Raw genomic sequence first — 21123 nt, 5'->3', positions numbered from 1 at the left:
AGCCATTTCCATTGGAAAAGAATAATGGGCAGGGTGTAAAACGATCGGCTGATTCGCTATCGCTCGTTTTACACTGCATCGCAGGACCAATATTTCCCCATAATCTGTTCATTTTAACATGAATAATGCTAGAATGTTAGAATAATTAATCGGCATTCACGTTTGAATTTGATGTGAAAGAGTTAACCAATCCGCTTAAAAATAGCAAACGAGCCACTTTGAGCTTCAGGTTCAAAAGAGCGAAACTCACTGAATCTCCCACGGGTAACTGCCAAATATATAGAAATCTGAAGAGAAAGATTGCCTTTCAATTAACTTCCCTACGTTCCACCTAGTTCAATTCTCCATTACTGCCAAAGGGGTTTTCAAGAGAATGACCATTTACATCAGCAGAGTAAATTAAAATGCAATGTAAATTGATTAGCTCTTGCAAAGGGAAAGAGCCCAACATAAGTGCGGTGAATTCAAAGTACTTCGTGCATCCCAATCATCATGTTAAACAATTCTGCTGAGATCTTTCTGGGTTGTTAATGAAGGAATTTCCCGGGGAAGCACGGAGACTCCCTCGGGACACGTGCCTGATGTGTGTGTGTGTGGGGGGGAGGGGGGGGCGGGTCAGAAGGAGATCCACTTGTGTGTCCTTCGAGCAGAATTTCCAGATCCAGTGGAAACGAGACAGAATCCCGGCACGGCCAGGAACCGGACCATTTTCCGAGACCTTCCCCCTGGCGCAACTGCTCACTCCAGCTCCAGGAAACTTGTGCCAGAGCTACCATGATCAACAAAATGGCTGAGCTGGCTTGGTGCTCCTGTTACTTTGAGATGAAATACAAGCACATCTTGCCCAGGTCATCTCATTAGTGCTCCCGGAGGAAACGTATTACAAACATATTAAACGGTTCCGCTCGTGGAGTCACCATATTACTGGACTGCTAAGTTATGGTAACCGAGTGAACGCGAGTTCAAATCCCACCATGGCAGTTTGAGAATTTGAATTCAGTTTGAAGATTCTGGAAATAAAAAGCTGGTTTCAGTAAAAGTGACCATGAAGCTGTCAGATTGTTGCTAAAAACCCAACTGGTTCACGAATGTTATTTAGGGAAGGAATCCGGCCATCCTTACCTGGTCTGGTGCCAATGTGGTTGACTTTTAGCCTCCCCTGAAGTGGCCTAACAAGCCACTCAGTTGCATCAAAAACTGCTACCAGCGATTCAAGAAGGCAGCATTCTTGGGGCAACTAGGGATGGGCAATAAATGTCGGCCTCATCAGCATATCCACATCCTGAGAATTATTTTTTTTTTTAAATGGCATTCCCTATCACCTGTTGCAAACTACTCTAAATATGAAAACACAGGAAGTTATTCTAAAATGTTATACAGAAAAATGACAGTGCTTCATTTCCAACAAACACATAGGCTGGGCCACCCAGAAATAACATTCTTCAACCACGCCCACGAGACAAACTGAACCTTGTTAGCGACAGAGTAAACTATACCGATTTGCAGAAACATTTGTCAAAGGCAAGAAAAAAGATTAATTAGCCTCAGCCCAGGCACTTTCTACTGTGACAAGTCAGCCGGCATTCCAACCCGAGTCCCAAGTATGTGTGTATGTGTTGGCAATCAGATAGGGTGGAATTTCTGCAAGATTAGGTAGGTAGGTCTATTTTGCCACTGGACAGGTATCAGATAACCATTATGCTGAAATCAGGCGATAGGTACATAAAAAAAGGTTTCTGCAATCGACACAAAGAGTGCTCTGTGAGGAAAGAAAGAACATGCATTTCATAACCTCAGGACCTCCCAAAGCACTTTGCAGCCAATGAAGTACTTTTGAAGCGTAACCACTGTTGTAAGTTAGGAAACATGGCAGCCCAGCAAGGTCCCACAAACAGCAATGAGATAATGACCAGATAATTTGTTTTGGTGATGCTGGTTGAGGGATAAATGTTGCCCAAGACACAGGGGAGAACTCCCCTGCTCTTCTTCAAAATAGTGCCATGGTTTAGTGTCTCATTCTCAGTACTGCACTGGAGTGCCAGCCTGGATTATATGCTCAAATTTCTTGAGTGGGACTTGAACCCACCATCTTCTGACTCGGAGGCAAGAGTGCTACCAACACTGACACCAATTCAGGAAATTCATAAACCTCCCCCTCTAATACTAATCCTATCCTGGGTTGCTGTTGATAATCAAAAGACAACACAATAAATCTGGCTTGACGTGAATAGTCTTTTATTCCGGAATCAGGCATTGAATTCAGTACTGCAAAATATTTTTTTAAGAACAGGCTGCTTCATAAAAATCATAAAGAACAAAAACAAAATCAATAGCTGGGGGTGAGCAAATCTGTCGACATTAATACATGGAAATGCCCCTCCAGCTACTGCACACGGTGTCCATGCTGTTGAAAAGAAGGTGACGAGGAGCAGCCGAGACAGTTGAGCATAATGTAATTGTCCAAATGCCGACTTAATTACCGAGCACAATAATAACTAGCAGTCCACAGGGAGGGTTGTGTTGGCTCACACTGAACGGCCAATTTCATAGTCCATCTCTTGCACGAGCTCGCCGCTCCAGTTTACTTTCCATCAGAGGTTCAATTGGTGGTAGCTGCGGATAATTACACCTTTACGCCAGCGACCGACATAGTTCCATAGCAGTCATTGTGACGCATGCAGTCTGTTAACTATTGTGTTACCTGTTTCCATGGCTGGTATTGCCATCCCAGCATGCCACAGTGCACCTTGGATTCGTTCCCAGGTGTTCAATTACATGCGGGATTTGGGACTGGATATTTGAAAGTCCATTTGTCTTGCCTTTGTAACACCAGTTTCCAAAGTAACGGAGTTCTTGGAGTCCAGGCAGCCTTATTTTTGATCCCGCGTCACTTCCAAGAATCAATCGGTAAAGAATCACTTCCTTCGAAATCTTGCCAACATTCAACGGTAGATGCGCAGCTTTTAAAAAACTGTTCTCTGTGCAACACTGACATCAATACATTTCTCTAATAACTCCACAGAATTCCTCGTGTGCTGTCCCAGCTCCTAACCCGACCATGCCGCAATTCCGCTTGGAATCTAGTACCTTTGTGCTAGGACCAGCGTCCTTGGTCCATTAACAGTCTCAGTGTTACGGGAATAATCAACAGGTTCTTGCAGCTGCTCTTGAAACAGAGACACACATAAGGCACAGACATGTGCTCAATTCTGCAACGAGAGTTACTGTATTTTCATGCAGCATTCGTATTCCATTTCTGAACTGGCTCATTTCAAAAATTCCTAAATGAAGAGAAAAATAAACTACACATAAAATTCTAACATGAACCATGGACTGATTTAAGGCTGATGGGAACTTTAAGGAGACAATATCCCTATTAAACCCCAACTGAATGGTTTACGCACTTTATCCTTTTGATGTTCAATGAGGTGCTGCAATAATATATTCAGTAATAAATGAACATAGGAACAGGAGGAGGCCTGCTCTGCCATGCTATCAGATCCTGGCCGATCTGTATCTTAGGTCCATTTATCTGCCTTGGTTCCATATCCCTTGATACCCTGACCCAACAAAGATCTATTAATTTCAGACTTAAAAAATGCAATTGACCCTCTAGCATCCACAGCCTTTTGGGTGAAAGAGTTCTGGATTTTTACTACCCTAGGAATTAAAATGCACTTCCTGATTTCACCTCTAAATGGCCTGGCTCTAATTTTAAGATCATGTCCGTTTATTCTGGATTCCCCACCAGAAGAAATAGGTTCTCTACATCTATTTTATTGAATCCCTTTATTATTTTAAATTCCTCGGTTTAGATCATCCTCAATCTTCAAAACTCTAGGGAATACAAGCCAGGTTTATGCAGCCTGTCCTCAGAACGGAACCCCTTTAGCCCCGGTATAATGCTGGTGAACCTGCGCTGCACCCACTCCGAGGCCAGTATATTCCTCCTGAGGTGCGGAGCCCGAAAACCTGTCCGCAGTAATCCAGTAATACAAATGCCCCAATAGCAATTATTTGAACCAACTTACAGTTTCATGAAAGAACACTACTATTGAAGGCTTTCTTTTCATTCTTATTATATTTTTGTCTTTTTCTCATGTAATGAGCCTTTTCACATCACAATGCTGTCACTGACGGCCACCTTGTCTGTCCCTTCCCCTTTCGCTCCTGTCTGTCTAAGCTGAGGCCTTCTGAATTTGATGTTGATGCTGGACCCCAGAATTAGCTATGTGCTTATTCGTGTTTCGAGGATAATGTTTGGGTTAAAATCCTACCTCTTTGCCCAAACTTTTAGCCACCCCTCCTAATATCTCCTTTCTTAGCTCGCTGTCAATTTTTGTCCGATTACACTTCTGGACATTTTACTACATTAAAGGCGCCCTATATTAAAGGGGCATGCTGTTGTAATGGCAATGGGGTAAAAGGGCTGGATCTATCTGGAGGAGCAGGGAACCATGTACACTGTGGAAGATCCACAACCAGAAAGGAAAGCCACCACAGACTGGTTTCAAATGACAGTTTAAAAGCAGTGCTATTGTTAAGTTGGAGGTATTTGGATCTGGATGACCGACACTCACTGGCAATTGGGGAAAGGCTGATGAAATACTGAAGTCCTACTAAAGAGAAGAGGTTTTTAACCTAGCTATCTAGACTGGATCAGAGTTCCAGGAGATGAAAGGTCCATTAAGTTTCCCTCTCCTGCACACATACACCATTGAAGTCCATCTCCTGTGTGTGTAGTTGTATATAAAGTGGATGTTGTCTCCTTAAGGCCAGTTCAGCTCAGTTTGGTTTCTGTTGCACATTGCTGTTTGGAGGATAATTTACAAATCAAATGAACCTTATCATTCACTGCACACTGTGTCCTTAACAACAGTTTGTTAATCAATATAAAAGGTCCTCAACAGCCCTGTTGGGAAATTCATAGTTTCTCTCTTAATTTTTTTTTATACATTTCATTTCCCCAACAAATCACCTATGCATAAATACAATAGTAAACATCGAATGTGCAAAAGCAAAAGGGTTCTACAATTTTAGTCCAAAAAAAATTCATTTTTATATAAATAATTTATACATTCCCCTATTAGAGAGTAAGTACAAAGTAAAGGAGTGTTAGAGCCACATGTTGAACATTAACAGGTATATTTTCCTCTGGGTGTAAAAATGAACAGGAATGTGCATGTGGGGCAACTGGAATAAGGCCAGAAAGTCCATTCCTTCAAAAGTACTTCATTGGCTGTAAAACGCTTTGAGACATTTGGTGGTCATGAAAGGCTCTATATAAATCCAAGTCTCTCTCTTTTATTAGTCTAAGGGGTAGATTCCCATCTATAGTGCTGTTGATGCTGAGCGATGTGCACTGGGACCGCACGTCAGGAATGTGGTCAGGTGACGCTCCTCCCCATGACTGCCCATCCATTTTCCATTCTGAAGCTCCTAGCGAGGAGTTGCAAAGATAAAAGTTTATCCCTGTGGCTTGCTCCCATTGTGAAGGGCTGAAAGTTATTTAGCAAAAAAAAAGAAGCTTTGGAAGGGCTTGATAATTAGTACAAAGGCCTTTGTTAAAGTTCGAATCATTGCAAAGTGGTGAAGCCTTGACAGGGATGCAATGGGGGAAAAGTGCGAGTTCTGAACTACCAGTTAGTGTGGGAAATTAATCACGTCAAATATTTGGACAGTACAGTTGATACTGCTCAAACATATAGGTGGCAGATTCAGGAGATATACACGTTCATCCGCCTGACTACTGCTGACACGGCCAATCTCACCTCACTCGACGTCCACTGACCCAAGCCAAACCCCAACTCCATCTGCCAATGAACTTACAGCTGACTGCACACGCTCTAGATATGGAGACGGTGGATATATATGGCTGATGAAGTTCAAAGTGTTGTTTCTTTTATGAATGAAATAAATAAACCCGACAGTGAAACCAATGAGCTGAACAGCTGGCAGTCCATGGGGGCCTGTGAGCAGCCAGCGGGAGTGGGGTGGAGGAAGGAGCATAAGAACAGAAGCAGGAGTAGGCCATTTGGCCCCTCGAGCCTGCTCCGCCATTCAATAAGATCATGGCTGATCTGATCTTGGCCTCAACTCCACTTCCCCGCCCGCTCCCCATAACCCTCAACTCCCGGAGCAGACAATCAGAGTTGGGTTGAGTCATCACTTTCAGCCGGAGTTGGATCAGAATGGTACAGGGCAGCAGGAGCTAGTTTGGGGCAGGACTCTGAGTGCGAGTTTGAGTGAGACACTGCACATTGATAGAACCACTGAAAGCAACACAGAAAGAGGCTAACTGTGCCACTGCATCAAACTATCTAACTTCACATCCTGGTCTCCAAAACAGGTTTCACAAAAGCCTCAATGGGCCATTCCGAGAACGGGTTTGTGTATTCCACACCTTGGATGAATTAACTATTCCCATTTATGAAGAGCACAGTGCAATCTGGCTGCTCGAGAAAGGTGAAGAGAGAAAAACAGAGGAATGCAATGATTGGCAAGCTTTCCGTTCTCATTTTCTGCCTTGAATCAGCTGTCTTGACTGGCGACTGGTAAATACAACCACAAATAGAAATAATGAACTCTGTTTGAGAAAAAGAGGAAAATATACCCAGAAACTGGGCTGATGTCAGGGGGGGGGGGGGGGGGAGGGAGCACAAAGTATGTTTTAGTTCCAGATGGGACTGGACAGTGAGATGAAGTTTGGTTGGATAAGGCAGTTCCAGTCAACTGTGCGATGCACTCCCATAGAAAAGGCAGGAGCTGCTGTCCTTGTTTCCCCACACACTTATTAAGGTACCTGTTCCGTGCAATCCAGATGGTCCGGTATAGGAAGACCAGTTAAGACTGTGAGGGATTTATTCCACACAGTGAAAGTGGGGCACACAGGCTGAACGAATGCAATGTCAAAGGTGTACAGGTGCTGAGCGTTAACAGCATCATAGAAGGACATAGATCCGTTATCGTAGTCCAGCAAAAGACCCAACCGTCGGAGGTGAGGTGAGGGCTCCACAGGTATCTCCTTGCTATTGTGCCTCGCAACCCAGCTATTATTACACCGGCAAAAAACCCAGGAGGAGGCATTTTTCCCGATCCACTCATGCTTCGGTGCTGACTTGTAGGCAATCCCGATTGCATACCTGGAAAAAAAAGGGAATGGTTTTACTGTCTGCACACCGTGCTGTATCAATGCACATCACCTCACGCTACATAGAATGTCCAGCACAGAAACAGGCCATTCCGCCCACAGGTCTGTGCCAGTCTTTATGCTCCTCACGAGCCTCCTCCAACCTTATTTCAGCTAACCCTAGCAACATATCCTTCCATTATTTTCTCCCTCAAGTACGTGTCCAGCTTCTCCTTAAATACATCATTAGGTAAGGGTGTTGAGGAGGAACAAAGATGGGTAAATTGAGCTGAGGTACAGGTCAGTGAGCTAGATTAGAAAGGCGAGGAGGTTCTGCTACAGCTGTACAAAGCCCTGGAGTACTGTGTACAGTTCTGAGCACTGCATATTAGAAAGGATATATTGGTCCTGGAAGGAATACAGCGCAGATTCACCAGAATATTATGAGGGCTCCAAAGATTGGATGATAAGGAGAGATTAAATAAACTAGGCTTGTATTACCTGGAATATAGAAGGTCAAGGGGCAATTTGACTAGGGATTTTTGGATTTTGAAAGGAATTTATAGGGTAGAGAGAGAGAATTGTTTTCTGCTGGTGGTGGAGTATAGGACAAGGGGTCATAATCTTAAAATCTGAGCCAGGCCATTCAGGAGAGAAGGGCGGTAGAAGTGTAGAACTCTCCCACAAAAAACAGTGGATGCTGGCTCAATTAATAATTTCAAATCTGAGATCGCTAGATTTGTGCTATACAAAGGGTATTAAGGGATATGGAGCCAAGGTGGGTGGATAGGGGTAAGATATAGATCACCATAGTATAACTGAATGGTGGAAAGGGCTCGAGGGGCTGAATGGCCTCCGCCTGTTCCTGTGTGAACGGTAAAACACGCGAGGGCAGAGATGATGAAGTTGTGCTCCCTGTGCGATGCCTCAGGATATTCGGGCACGGAGCCCAGCATTCCTGTTGAATTCCTGTCGGAAATTCAAAAGAATGGATGGGAAATTACCAGAGCTCCAATTTCTGGATGCCAGCTCTCAGTGGGCCAAAAATCAGAATTTGTAAAATGACCCTCGGATACGTTGCCCTGTGTGGTGCAAAGGGGCAGGCTGGTCATAACCTGCTGTCTCTCACAATGTCTACTGGCATACAGCAGGTTATCCTTTTAAATTCTTCAGATTTGCCTAATTAGGATGTCTATGCAACAAATAGACATGGCTGGAGTGTCCAGAACTAGGGGGCACAGTGTCAGGACAAGGGGTCAGCCATTTAAGACAGATGAGGAGGAATTTCTTCACTCAGAGGGTTGTGAATCTTTGCAATTCTCTGACCCAGAGGGCCGTGGATGCTGAGTCTCTGAATATATTCAAGGTCGAGATAGATAGCTTTTTGGAGTCTAAGGGAATCAAGGGATATGGAGATCAGGCGGGAAAGTCGAGTTGAGGTCGATGATCAGCCAGAATCTTATTGAATGGCAGAGCAGACGTGAGGGGCTGTATGGCCTATTCCTGCTCCTATTTCTAATGTTTTTAAATCAGTTGCATTTATATAGCGCCTACAATATAGTAAATTGTCCGAAGACACTTCACAGGAGCACTATCAGACAAAAAATTACACCGAGCCAACTAAGGAGGCATTAGGATGCAGTGACTCAAACCTTGGGTCACAGAGCAGGTTTTAAGGAGCAACTTAAGGGAGGTGTCAGCCTGGATTATGTGCTCAAGTCTCTGGCGTGGCGTTCGAACCCCTAACTACCTGACACAGATGGGAGAGCACTGCGCTGTTACATAACCAACTGTGTAGCAAAGTTGTTGAAAATAAGTAACAATACTGAACCTGGGCCCTAAAACAACAGTGTCAGACACCCATGGGTGACTGGTTTGAAAATGTTTATCTGAAGTGTGAGGACTAGTGACATCATGGAGAAGTGGAGTTCAGACCAGTACTGGGAGGGGTGTGGGGGGGACGGCAGTGGATGGGAGCAGAAATAGTGCAAGAATCGCATAAAAGAAACTCTTTGGGTTATCAGGGGAGTGATTACTGCTGACACTGGGCATCGAAAATGGACTCGAAAATATTCCATTCCTTAACAGCGATTTCTGGGAAAAGTACAAAATAAAAGAAACAATCCAGGACTGTTTTAAAATCAACGAACAGGTTGAGGCAATATCATTTGAGGCCTAACAGTTCTGTGCCTCAGGGGCTTCAAGTAGAACGTGTAATGTTCCACTTGAAATTCTTCCAGCCTCGAATATCAATATGCAACAATATCCCATCAATCCACAAATTGGAGGTTCCTTTGGAAGAGTGGTGTGTGCCGGGGCAGTTGGGCTGCAAGGTCGGAGGAAGAGAGAGTGGTGCCCACGAACTGTGCGAGACCAGCTGCTGTCTTCACACACTGCCACAATGGCTTTGTACTGATTTGTTTTGGGATTAGATTGGTTTGAATTCTGATGCAATACTTTGGGTCTGCCCAGAACAACACACGACAGGTTAAAGCTACGCTCTCACCACTGCTAAAGCGAAAGAAGGAACAAAGCGTTTCGAAGGCACTTGCCCCGTTGCAAAGATCATGGCCGTATTGATGCAGCTGTTTCCAGTTATTTCAAAGCCATTTTCTGCACGAGTTTTGTAAACAGAATCTGCTGCTAGTTTCAGCAAACTCCTTTGTGTGCATCAGGTCCAATCAGCTATTCGCTCGGAGTAAAATTAAGCTATAAGGCCAGGAGCCACCTGATTCAATCCCCAGTGACCGAGTTAGCTAATACAATCTTGGACGTGACAGTTGGCCTCAACTTTCCCTGGACCAGTTCTCAGTGATATCTAGTGACTCCCGCTCTAAAGAGTGGGTGTATAGATGCAGTTGAAGGTATAATATGAGTTCTGTGAGACCCTCGTGGTCGAATAGATGCCAGCAAATGGAAAAAAAAAAATGGCCATTTGAGCTCCCATGTTCTCTGCATGAGGCAGTGCCCTCAGATGAGAAGGGGAGAGGGAGGGAGGGAGGGAGGGAGGGGAAGACTTGGCCAGGAGCTGGCTTTGTGAGAGAGAATAATTAGTTCAGTGTCATGAATTAGCTTCCCAATCCATGCATGGGGGCACAGAGGAGTTAGTTGCTGTTCTTGTATCTCCTCACTCTTCACTTGGAGAACTGTGTGAAGTAGTGGAAGGACTCTCAGGGTGATTAATAGCCTGACAGGCCGGAACATGAAAGCTCCTTCCATGGCCGTAATCATCCTTATACCAGCCAATAGGGTGGTTAGTCCTCTACAGTGGGAAGTTTTATAGGCCCCCCAACCCACACGATAAATGGGTGGGGGAGAAGGAACCACCCACACCCACCGGACGTGAGTATCCCACTGGATATCAACCCAGAATTCAGAGCCAGTGCTCCGGCCTCCACTTTGAACCCTGCACCTGCCAGAAATTTCGTTTTCAAACTTTTCTTTGTGGGCAGGGATCCTCCTCTGAGCCATGCAAGGGAACCTTAGGTCCTTGTCAGCTGTGGCTCAGTGGGTAGTGCACTTGCCTCTGAGTCAGAAGGTTGTGGCTTCCAGTCCCACTCCAGGAACTTGAGCACTGTACATAAATCTAGGCTGACACTCCAGTGCAGTACTGAGGGAGTGCTGCATTGTCGGAGGTGCCGTCAAGCCGAGGCCCCGTTTGCTCTCTCAGGTGGATGTAAAAGATCCCATGGCACTATTTCGAAGAAGAGCTGGGGAGTTATCCCCGGTGTCCTGGCCAATATTTATCCCTCAATCAACATAACAAAAACAGATTATCTGGTCATTATCACATTGCTGTTTGTGGGAGCTTGCTTGTGAGCAAATTGGCTGCTGCGTTTCCTACATTACAACAGTGACTACACTCCAATAGTACTTCATTTGCTGTAAAGCACTTTGAGATGTCCGGTGGTCGTGAAAGGCGCTACATAAATACAAGTCTTTTTTTCTTTCTTCTTGCTAAGGACCTCCCCCGCACCCCCCCAATTGTGAGACCCTCCTGACAGCCGGGGATCACTCCCTCACATCTCCTTGCCATCCAAAATCCCGCTCTGGCTAGCCATCCTCCACGCCATCCCAGCCAGTGGGACTCAGTGTGCCACGTAACCTTGGGCGCTTTCCGCCCACCTCAACCCCACACGCCTGCGTCTTCGTTATTATTCAATTCTTGGGATGTGGGTGTCACTGGCAAGGCCAGCATTTATTGCACGTCCTTAACTGCCCTTGAGAAAGTGGTGGTGAGCCGCCTTCTTGAACTGCTGCAGTCCATGTGGTGGAGGTGCTCCCACAGTTAGGGAGGGAGTTCCAGGATTTTGATGCAGCAACAATGAAGAAATGGTGATAGATGTTCAAGTCAGGATGGTGTGTGACTCGGAGGGGAACTTGGAGGTGGTGGTGTTAGGCAGCGAGTTCCGCAACCCAGCGACAATGAAGGCCTGTATTAGTCATATTGAAAGTGAGGTAGAACCTGTGATTAGATTTAGTAGGGCAACAAACACAAGGCACAGCTTATTTGCCCACTGATTGTACAAAGGAAACGTACGAAGGATTTTCTGCTCTCACCATGTGCTTCCTCCAATGAGGATCTCCCAGTAATGGCGACCACTGTCGATATACACGTTGCCAGTTATCCCGTAGCTCCCTTGGCTGGTGAAGCGCTCCGGAGTGTGACTCTTCTTCGAGGTGGTCTCATCCCGTTCCACACTGAGGTTGTCATGAGACACTTTCAGCTTTTTGTGTGCAGATTTGGGATCCAGCTTGAAAGGCTGGCCTAGGATTGAATGTAAAAAGAACAAGATAAATCTGCTGGTGCGTATAAGAGGCAGCCAATTCACTCCTCACCCCATGCTGACTTCCACACCAATCGCGGCCGATCCGGCCTGGTCGCGGAAGCTAAGCAATGTTAGGCTTGGTGAGTCCTTGGATAGGAGGCCGTCTGGGAATACCAGGTGCAGTCAGATTTGAGCTGTGGCTCAGCTCTCTGCTCGCCTCGGAGCCAGAAGGTTCATGTCTCACTCCAGAAGCTGGAGTACAAAATCTAGGCCAACACTCCAATGCAGTGCTGAGGGAGTGCTGCGCTGTCGGAGGTGCAGTCTTTTGGATGAGACGTTGAACCAAGGCCCCATCTGTCGTCTTAGGTGGATTTAAAAGATCCCATGGCACTATTTGAAGAAGAGCAGGGGAGTTCTCCCGAGGGTCCTGGCCAATATTTATCCCTCACCCCATGTCACTTTAAAAAAAGCAGATTAACTGGTCATTATCTCATTGCTGTGTATGGACCTTGCTGTGCACAATTTGGCTGCCGCATTTCCCTACATTGCAAGAGTGCCTGCACTTTCTAAAGTTCCTCGTTGGCTGCAAAGCACTTTGGGATGTCCTGAGGACGTGAAAGCTGCTATATAAATGCAATCTTTCTTTATATGCTTTATACGTTGCAGTTGAATTTGACCCCCTGTCCATATATACCACACGTATCTCACTGGAGAAAGAATGTTGTGTTGGTCACATGATCGACAGCCTTGGTATGTACCAAAAGATTCCACATGATCAGTAACTTCGGTTTGTTTGCTGCAATGACCAAACAGCATCCCGTCTCACCCCACCAGCACCAACATTCTCATCTTCAGTAGAAGGTGGGCCACTAGTAACCCACAGTTTTGAAGAGATGGGAGGAGCCCGCCTGCTCCATGCAACTCCACAAAAAGAAAGTGTGAAGGTTTTGGGGCCTTTTCGGAGTGGCCTCCAGCAATCCCTTTAAGAACCACTGGTTCGGCTTCACAAAACCTGGAAATACCAGTTGGTGCTGGCGCATCACACCGTCCGACTAGTTCAAAAGAATTTAACAATTCAGGTCTGAAATGGCCGTAAGAGCTTTCTTTTCAGTATTGAGATGAGACCTGTGATTATTTCAGGCGGCCACCAGGGCCACCTAAAGAAAGCCCCCGACCAATTTAGCAGTGGCCCGAATGCTTGTGTTGATTGGGCGGGGAATGGTTAAAATCAGACCTAAAAAGGGGACCGAGCACTTCACACACAACAGCATAACTCTATTATTTTCTTAACCAACTCTGAACACAAGGCCTGGCTTAAGTCCAACAGAATTAGAAGGGCAGCTGCATGTACTAGGGACATGAATTATTTCAGACGAACCAGAGGAGAGCTGAAAACAGGCTCTTAGAAAAGGTGATGAGTTCAGATCGTTGGAAAGATGGATGAAGTCAATTCCACCATTTTGTTGTTTGGGGTCTAGGGGAGGGTGAATGGCACATAATGTGGGTAGTTGGGAATTGTGCAGTGATGAAGCCATCATCTTTGGCCTCTGCCTTTGAACTCAGTTCCCTCGCCACAGATTCCATCCCTCTCCCCGGCCACTGACTCAGGCTGAACCAGATTGTGCCAACCTTGACGTCCTATTTGACCCAGGGCTGAGCTACCATGTCCTCTCCATTACAAATATCAATTTGTCGCATTGCCAGGTGGTTGTTTGTTCTGGAAGGAAATGATTGTAAAACTCACAAGGGTTTGTCCTCCACGCTGGGAAAACAAAGGTTATTCTTGGTAAGTTACTAGGGATTTCAGTCCTGTTTTCATTGAATCCCACCACGCCAAGCTTCTGCCCATTTTGCAGTCAGCCCTAAGTCACGGTTTAGCGCTACAGTTCCTTTGAGTAATTCTGTGATAAAGACGTAGGTTGTAGGTGGTTAATGGAGAGATGTGTTCTCAGCAAGAAAAGTGTGATGGCGACTGTCTAAAAAACCGTATCGTGCCGACTTTTGCCCGAGATTCAAGCGCAAAGCACGGCCTTGGATTCTGGCTCTCTGATACCCCCTCCCTTATATTGCTTCAAGATTTTCAGGGGTTCCCCCGGGAGGAGGGAGGAGTGCCCTCACCCACAATGCGGATAGGCTACAGGAAGCAATTTAAATGAGATTGAAGGGGGAGTTCATGGCCCTTGTACCACATTGTGCTCTTTGTTTGTCAAGAGGGGACAACCCTTTTCAAAATGACTTTCAAAACACACTTTCACACAACCCAAATAAAAATTATTCACTACATAAAAGTTATTAAAAATACAATTTAATTAAACATTTAAAACAAAATTTACAATTTTTGAGAAATAAATGTAAACAGTTTAAAAGGGGCCAAAAATAACCTAAATTAATTTTAAAGATTTTTGAATGTTTAAATGATTTTAATTTCAATATTTATTGAAACCCTTAATCTGGTAAAAGAAGGCCTACTCCTGTTTTTACCAGGCGCAAGAGTTTTGTGGATATTCGCTGTGCAGTAGTTGGGCAAATAGCCCAACTCTCAGCCAACGAATGTCCATCCCCTACACATCATTATCATAGGCAGTCCCTCGAACAAGGATGACTTGCTTCCATGAGATTTCACAGATGTTTCAATGAAGGACCCGATGGTCCAGTCCTGAACTCCTGTTGAGGGTTTTCTTTTACCGTGTGGTGAATGTTGCACATCAGGCACCACATTGGCCTGACAGAGTTAGGCCTTTATCCAGTGGCAAGGATTAACCAGGACAACTGGAGACCTGCTCTGCTGCACGGACCTAGTGCGCGCACATATCGCAGTGTGGGCAGGTCTATGCTGCCCCGGACCCTCGGCTCTTCTGGGCCCCATACCCTCATTCGCCTCACCTTCGCCACGATGTTCTAGGGCCCGGTGCTCCAGCTCTATTTATAGCCCCGACCTGCGGTGGTGTTCTCACACAGGTCGGGGCGGCCCGCGATGACACATAGAGATGGTCTGTCACGCTGAAAAGTGACAGACCGCAAGTTCCGGGCTTTCGCAGCGTAACGCATGTGGCTCCCCGGAACTTGCGGGGCACTTACGACTGCGTACACAGTCATAGTCCCTGCGAAATCCGGCCAATCAGGCCAAGGTTTAGTGCTGGAGTTCTTCTGGATGTGGATTGTGGGCAGCAGCTAAAAAGGCCGCCCCCGCTCTGTGACAGTTTGCCCCTCCCCCATGTGACAGTTTGCCCCTCCCCCATGTGACAGTTTGCCCCTCCCCCATGTGACAGTTTGCCCCTCCCCCATGTGACAGTTTGCTTCTCTCCATGTGACAGTTGGCCCCCCATGTGTCTGTTTGCCCCTCACTCCATATGAGTTTGCCCCGCCCCGTATGTGACAGTTTGCCCCACCCTCCCGTGTGAAACTTTGCCCCCCCCCCGTGTGAGTTTGCACCTCCCCGTGTGACAGTTTTCCCCCTCCCCCCATGTGACAGTTTTCTCCCCCCCGTGTAACAGTTGGCCCCCCATGTTACTGTTTGCCCCTCCCCATGTGACAGTTTGCCCCTCCCCATGTGACAGTTTGCCCCTCCCCCATGTGACAGTTTGTCCCTCCCCGTGTGACAGTTTGCCCCTCCTCATGTGACAGTTTGCCCCCTCCCCCCATGTGACAGTTTGCCCCTCCCCCCGTGTGAGTTTGCCCCTGCCACCCGTGTGACAGTTTGCCCCTCCCCCCGTGTGACAGTTTGCCCCTCCCCATGTGACAGTTTGCCCCTCCCCTGTGACAATTTGCCCACCCTCGTGTGACAGTTTGCCCCTCCCCCCGTGTGTCAGTTTGCCCACTCCCACCGTGTGACACTTTGCCCCCCCTCGTGTGACAGTTTTCCCCTCCCCCATGTGACAGTTTGCCCACTCCCCCCATGTGACAGTTTGCCCACTCCCCCATGTGACAGTTTGCCCCCTCCCCCCATGTGACAGTTTGCCCACTCCCCCCGTGTGACAGTTTGCACACTCCCCCATGTGACAGTTTGCCCCCTCCCCCATGTGAGTTTGCCCCTCCCCCGTGTGAGTTTGCCCCCTTCCCCCGTGTGACAGTTTGCCCCTCCCCCCGTGTGACAGTTTGCCTCTCCCCCGTGTGACAGTTGGCCCCCCATGTGACAGTTTGCCCCACCCCCGTGTAACTGTTGGCCCCCCATGTGACAGTTTGCCCCTCCCCATGTGACAGTTTGACCCTCCCCCATGTGACAGTTTGCCCCTCACCCATGTGACAGTTGGCCCCCCATGTGACAGTTTGACCCTTCCCCATGTGACAGTTTGCCCCTCACCCATGTGACAGTTGGACCCCCATGTGAAAGTTTGCTCCTTCCCCGTGTGACAGTTTGCCCCTCCCCCATGTGACAGTTTGCTCCTTCCCCATGTGACAGTTTGCCCCTCCCCCGTGTGACAGTTTGCTCCTTCCCCATGTGACAGTTTGTCCCGCCCCCATGTGACAGTTTGCACCCCCCCGTGTAACAGTTGGTACCCCATGTGACAGTTTGCCCCTCCCCCGTGTGACAGTTTGCCCCCTCCCACCGTGTGACAGTTTGCTCCTCCCCCGTGTAACAGTTGGCCCCCATATGACAGTTTGCCCCTCACCCATGTGACAGCTTGCCCCACCCATGTAACAGTTGGCCCCCCATGTGACAGATTGCCCCTGCCCCACGTAACAGTTTGCCCCTCCTCCGTGTGACAGTTGCCCCCCCATGTGACAGTTTGCTCCTTCCCCATGTGACAGTTTGTCCCTCCCCCATGTGACAGTTTGCTCCTTCCCCATGTGACAGTTTGCCCCTCTCCGTGTGACAGTTGGCCCCCCGTGTGACAGTTTGCCCCTCCCCATGTGACAGTTTGCACCCCCCCGTGTAACAGTTGGTCCCCCATGTGACAGTTTGCCCCTCCCCCATGTGACAGTTTGCCCCTCCCCGTGTGACAGTTGGCCCCCCGTGTAACAGTTGGTCCCCCATGTGACAGTTTGCCCCTCCCCCATGTGACAGTTTGCCCCTCCCCGTGTGATAGTTAGCCCCCCGTGTGACAGTTTGCCCCCTCCTACCGTGTGACAGTTTGCCCCTCCCCCGTGTAACAGTTCGCCCCCCATGTGACAGTTTGCTCCTCCCCCGTGTAATAGTTGGCCCACATGTGACAGTTTGCCCCTCCCCCATGTGACAGCTTGCCCCACCCGTGTAACAGTCGGCCCCCCATGTGACAGATTGCCCCTGCCCCATGTGACACTTTGCCGGTCCCTCCCTGTGACAGTTTGCCCCTCCTCCGTGTGACAGTTTGCCCCTCCCCCGTGTGACAGTTTGCCCCTCCCTCCATGTGACAGTTTGCCCCTCCCCCGTGTGACAGTTTGCCCCTCCCCCGTGGGACAGTTAGTCCCTCCCTCGTGGGACAGTTGGCCCCCATGTGACAGTTTGCCCCTCCCCGTGTGGCAGTTGGCCCCCCATGTGAAAGTTTGCCCCACATGTGACAGTTTGCCCCTCCCCCGTGTAACAGTTGGAACCCTATGTGACAGTTTGCCCCTCCCCCATATGACAGTTTGCCCCTCCCCATGTGACAGTTGGCCCCCCATGTGACAGTTTGCCCCTGCCCCATGTGACAGTTTGCACCCCCCCGTGTAACAGTTGGTACCCCATGTGACAGTTTGCCCCTCCCCCGTGTGACAGTTTGCCCCTCCCCCGTGGGACAGTTAGTCCCTCCCTCGTGGGACAGTTGGCCCCCATGTGACAGTTTGCCCCTCCCCGTGTGGCAGTTGGCCCCCCATGTGAAAGTTTGTCCCACATGTGACAGTTTGCCCCTCCCCCGTGTAACAGTTGGAACCCCATGTGACAGTTTGCCCCTCCCCCATATGACAGTTTGCCCCTCCCCATGTGACAGTTGGCCCCCCATGTGACAGTTTGCCCCTGCCCCATGTGACAGTTTGCACCCCCCCGTGTAACAGTTGGTACCCCATGTGACAGTTTGCCCCTCCCCCGTGTGACAGTTTGCCCCCTCCCACCGTGTGACAGTTTGCCCCTCCCCCGTGTAACAGTTGGCCCCCCATGTGACAGTTTGCTCCTCCCCTGTGTAACAGTTGGCCCCCATGTGACAGTTTGCCCCTCACCCATGTGACAGCTTGCCCCACCCATGTAACAGTTGGCCCCCCATGTGACAGATTGCCCCTGCCCCACGTAACAGTTTGCCCCTCCCCCGTGTGACAGTTTGCTCCTTCCCCATGTGACAGTTTGCTCCTTCCCCGTGTGACAGTTGGCCCCCCATGTGACAGTTTTCCCCTCCCCCGTGTGACGGTTTGCCCCTCTCCCATGTGGCAGTTTGCCCCTCCCTCCGTGTGACAGTTTGCCCCTCCCCGTGTGACAGTTTGCCCCTCCCCCCGTGTGACAGTTTGCCCCCCTCTGTGACAGTTTGCCCCCTCCCCCGTATGACAGTTTGCCCCCTCCCTCGTGTGACAGTTTGCCCCTACCCGTGTGACAGTTTGCTCCCCCCTGTGTGAGTTTGCCCCCGCTGTGTGACAGTTTGCCCCTCCCCCGTGTGACAGTTGGCTCCCCCATGTGTCTGTTTGCCCCTCCCTCCATATGAGTTTGCCCCCCGTGTGACAGTTTGCCCCCTCCCCCCGTGTGACTGTTTGCCCCCTCCCCGTGTGACAGTTTGCCCCTCCCCGTGTGACAGTTTGCCCCCTCCCCCGTGTGTCAGTTTGCCCCCTCCCCGTGTGACAGTTTGCCCCCTCTCCCCGTGTGACAGTTTGCCCCCTCCCCCCGTGTGACAGTTTGCCCCCTCCCCCCGTGTGACCGTTTGCCCCCTCCCCCCATGTGACACTTTGCCCCCTCCCCCCGTGTGACAGTTTGCCCCCTCCTCCCGTGTGACAGTTTGCCCCCTCCCCCGTGTGTCAGTTTGCCCCCTCCCCCCGTGTGACAGTTTGCCCCCTCCCCCCATGTGACACTTTGCCCCCTCCCCCCGTGTGACAGTTTGCCCCCTCCCCCCGTGTGACAGTTTGCCCCCTCCCCCGTGTGACAGTTTGCCCCCTCCCCCCGTGTGACAGTTTGCCCCCTCCCCCGTGTGTCAGTTTGCCCCCTCCCCCATGTGACAGTTTGCATCCTCCCCATGTGACAGTTTGCCCCTCCCCCATGTGACAGTTTGCCCCTCCCCCCGTGTGACAGTTTGCATCCTCCCCATGTGTCAGTTTGCCCCTCCCCCCATGTGACAGTTTGCCCCTCCCCTCGTGTGACAGTTAGCCCCCCATGTGTCAGTTTGCCCCTCCCACCATGTGACAGTTTGCCCCTCCCCTCGTGTGACAGTTAGCCCCCCATGTGTCAGTTTGCCCCTCCCCCCGTGTGACAGTTTGCCCCATCCCCCGTGTGACAGTTTGCACCCCATGTGTCAGTTTGCCCCTCCCCCCGTGTGACAGTTTGCCCCCTCCCCGTGTGACAGTTTGCCCCTCCCGCGTGTGACAGTTTGCCCCCTCCCCCCGTGTGACAGTTTGCCCCTCCCGCGTGTGACAGTTTGCCCCCTCCCCCCGCGTGACAGTTTGCCCCCTCCCCCCGTGTGACAGTTTGCCCCCTCCCCCCGTGTGACAGTTTTCCCCCTCCCCCCGTGTGACAGTTTCCCCCCTCCCCCGGGTGACATTTTGCCCCTCCCCCCGTGTGACAGTTTTCCCCCTCCCTTGCCCCTCCCCCGTGTGACAGTTTGATCCCTCCCCCGTGTGACAGTTTGCCCCCTCCCCCGGGTGACATTTTGCCCCTCCCCCCGTGTGACAGTTTTCCCCCTCCCTTGCCCCTCCCCCGTGTGACAGTTTGATCCCTCCCCCGTGTGACAGTTTGCCCCCTCCCCCGTGTGACAGTTTGCCCCTCCCCCGTGTGACAGTTTTCCCTCTCCCCCCGTGTGAGTTTGCCCCCTCCCCCCATGTCACAGTTTTCCCCCAGTGTGACAGTTTGCTCCCCCCCGTGTAACAGTTGGCCCCCCATGTTACTGTTTGCCCCTCCCCCATGTGGCAGTTTGCCCCTCCCCATGTGACTGTTTGCCCCTCCCCCATGTGACAGTTTGCCCCCTCCCCCGTGTGATAGTTTGCCCCTCCCCCCGTGTGACAGTTTCCCCCCTCCCCCCGTGTGACAGTTTCCCCCCTCCCCCCGTGTGACAGTTTCCCCCCTCCCCCGTGTGACAGTTTGCCCCTCCCCCCGTGTGACAGTTTGCCCCCTCCCCCCGTGTGACAGTTTCCCCCCTCCCCCCGTGTGACAGTTTGCCCCTCCCCCCGTGTGACAGTTTGCCCCTCCCCCCGTGTGACAGTTTCCCCCCTCCCCCCGTGTGACAGTTTCCCCCCTCCCCCGTGTGACAGTTTGCCCCTCCCCTGTGTGACAGTTTTCCCCCTCCCCCGTGTGACAGTTTGACCCCTCCCCCGTGTGACAGTTTGCCCCTCACCCGTTTGGCAGTTTGCCCCCTCCCCCGTGTGACAGTTTACCCCTCCCCCCATGTGACAGTTTGCCCCTCCCCCCATGTGACAGTTTGCCCCTCCCCCCGTGTGATAGTTTGCCCTCCCCCTTGCTCTGTAACAGTTTTCCCCCTCCCCCTCGCCGCCCCCGATTAGCTGGTCATTATCTTATTGCTGCTTGTAGGACCTTGCCGTGTGGAAATTGTCTGTTCCGTTTCCTTCATTACATCAATGACTACACTTCAAAAAATGTACATCAGGACATCCTGAGATTGTGAAAGGTGCTATATAATTGCAAGTTCTTTCCAGCTTTTCACCTAGGCTAAAATAACGTAGAGGAATTTTAAAACATTGCTCTAAATATTAGTATCCGATGACACAATTTTCGTCAACATAAGAACATTCATACATTCGCGCGTTCCCTCTGTCTCATTTCTTTTATTTCTTTGATTTATTTCATCATGCCTCCTATTGTCTCGCGATCACTTCTGCCATTTAAGCATCTCCTGTTCTTTGGACATTAAGAGATTCATTTGAATATTAAGGGAATCAAGGGATATGGGGATATTGCAGGAAAGTGAAGTTGAGGTAGAAGATCAGCCATGATCTTATTGAATGGTGGAGCAGGCTCGAGGGGCCGAATGGCCTACTCCTGCTCCTATTTCTTATGCTCTTATAAGAAAAAGGAGGTGTCGGCCAGTTGGCCCCTCAAGCCTGTTCCGCCATTCAATAAGATCATGGCTGATCTGATCATAGACTCAGCTCCACTTCCCTGCCCTCTCCCCATAACCCTTTATT

General features: G+C 49.6%; 1 protein-coding gene across 5 annotated transcripts in view; it reads right to left on the bottom strand.

The window, feature by feature from the left end:
* Positions 1–2214: 2214 nt before the first annotated feature.
* Positions 2215–21123, bottom strand: part of LOC139276259 (E3 ubiquitin-protein ligase Midline-1) — a 329304-nt gene continuing 310395 nt past the window's right edge. For all 5 annotated transcript variants that reach the window (XM_070893986.1, XM_070893985.1, XM_070893989.1 and 2 more), the window contains exons 9-11: positions 11690–11897; positions 6803–7142; positions 2215–3281 (exon numbers count right to left, since the gene is read on the bottom strand). In XM_070893986.1, coding sequence (XP_070750087.1) covers positions 3267–3281; positions 6803–7142; positions 11690–11897 — 563 coding nt within the window. In that variant the 3' untranslated portion in view covers positions 2215–3266. The remainder of the gene's footprint in view (positions 3282–6802; positions 7143–11689; positions 11898–21123) is intronic.

Source organism: Pristiophorus japonicus, chromosome 11, assembly GCF_044704955.1.
Source record: "Pristiophorus japonicus isolate sPriJap1 chromosome 11, sPriJap1.hap1, whole genome shotgun sequence".
Taxonomy (NCBI): Eukaryota; Metazoa; Chordata; class Chondrichthyes; family Pristiophoridae; genus Pristiophorus; species Pristiophorus japonicus.
This window is presented reverse-complemented; position numbering and strand designations above follow the sequence as displayed.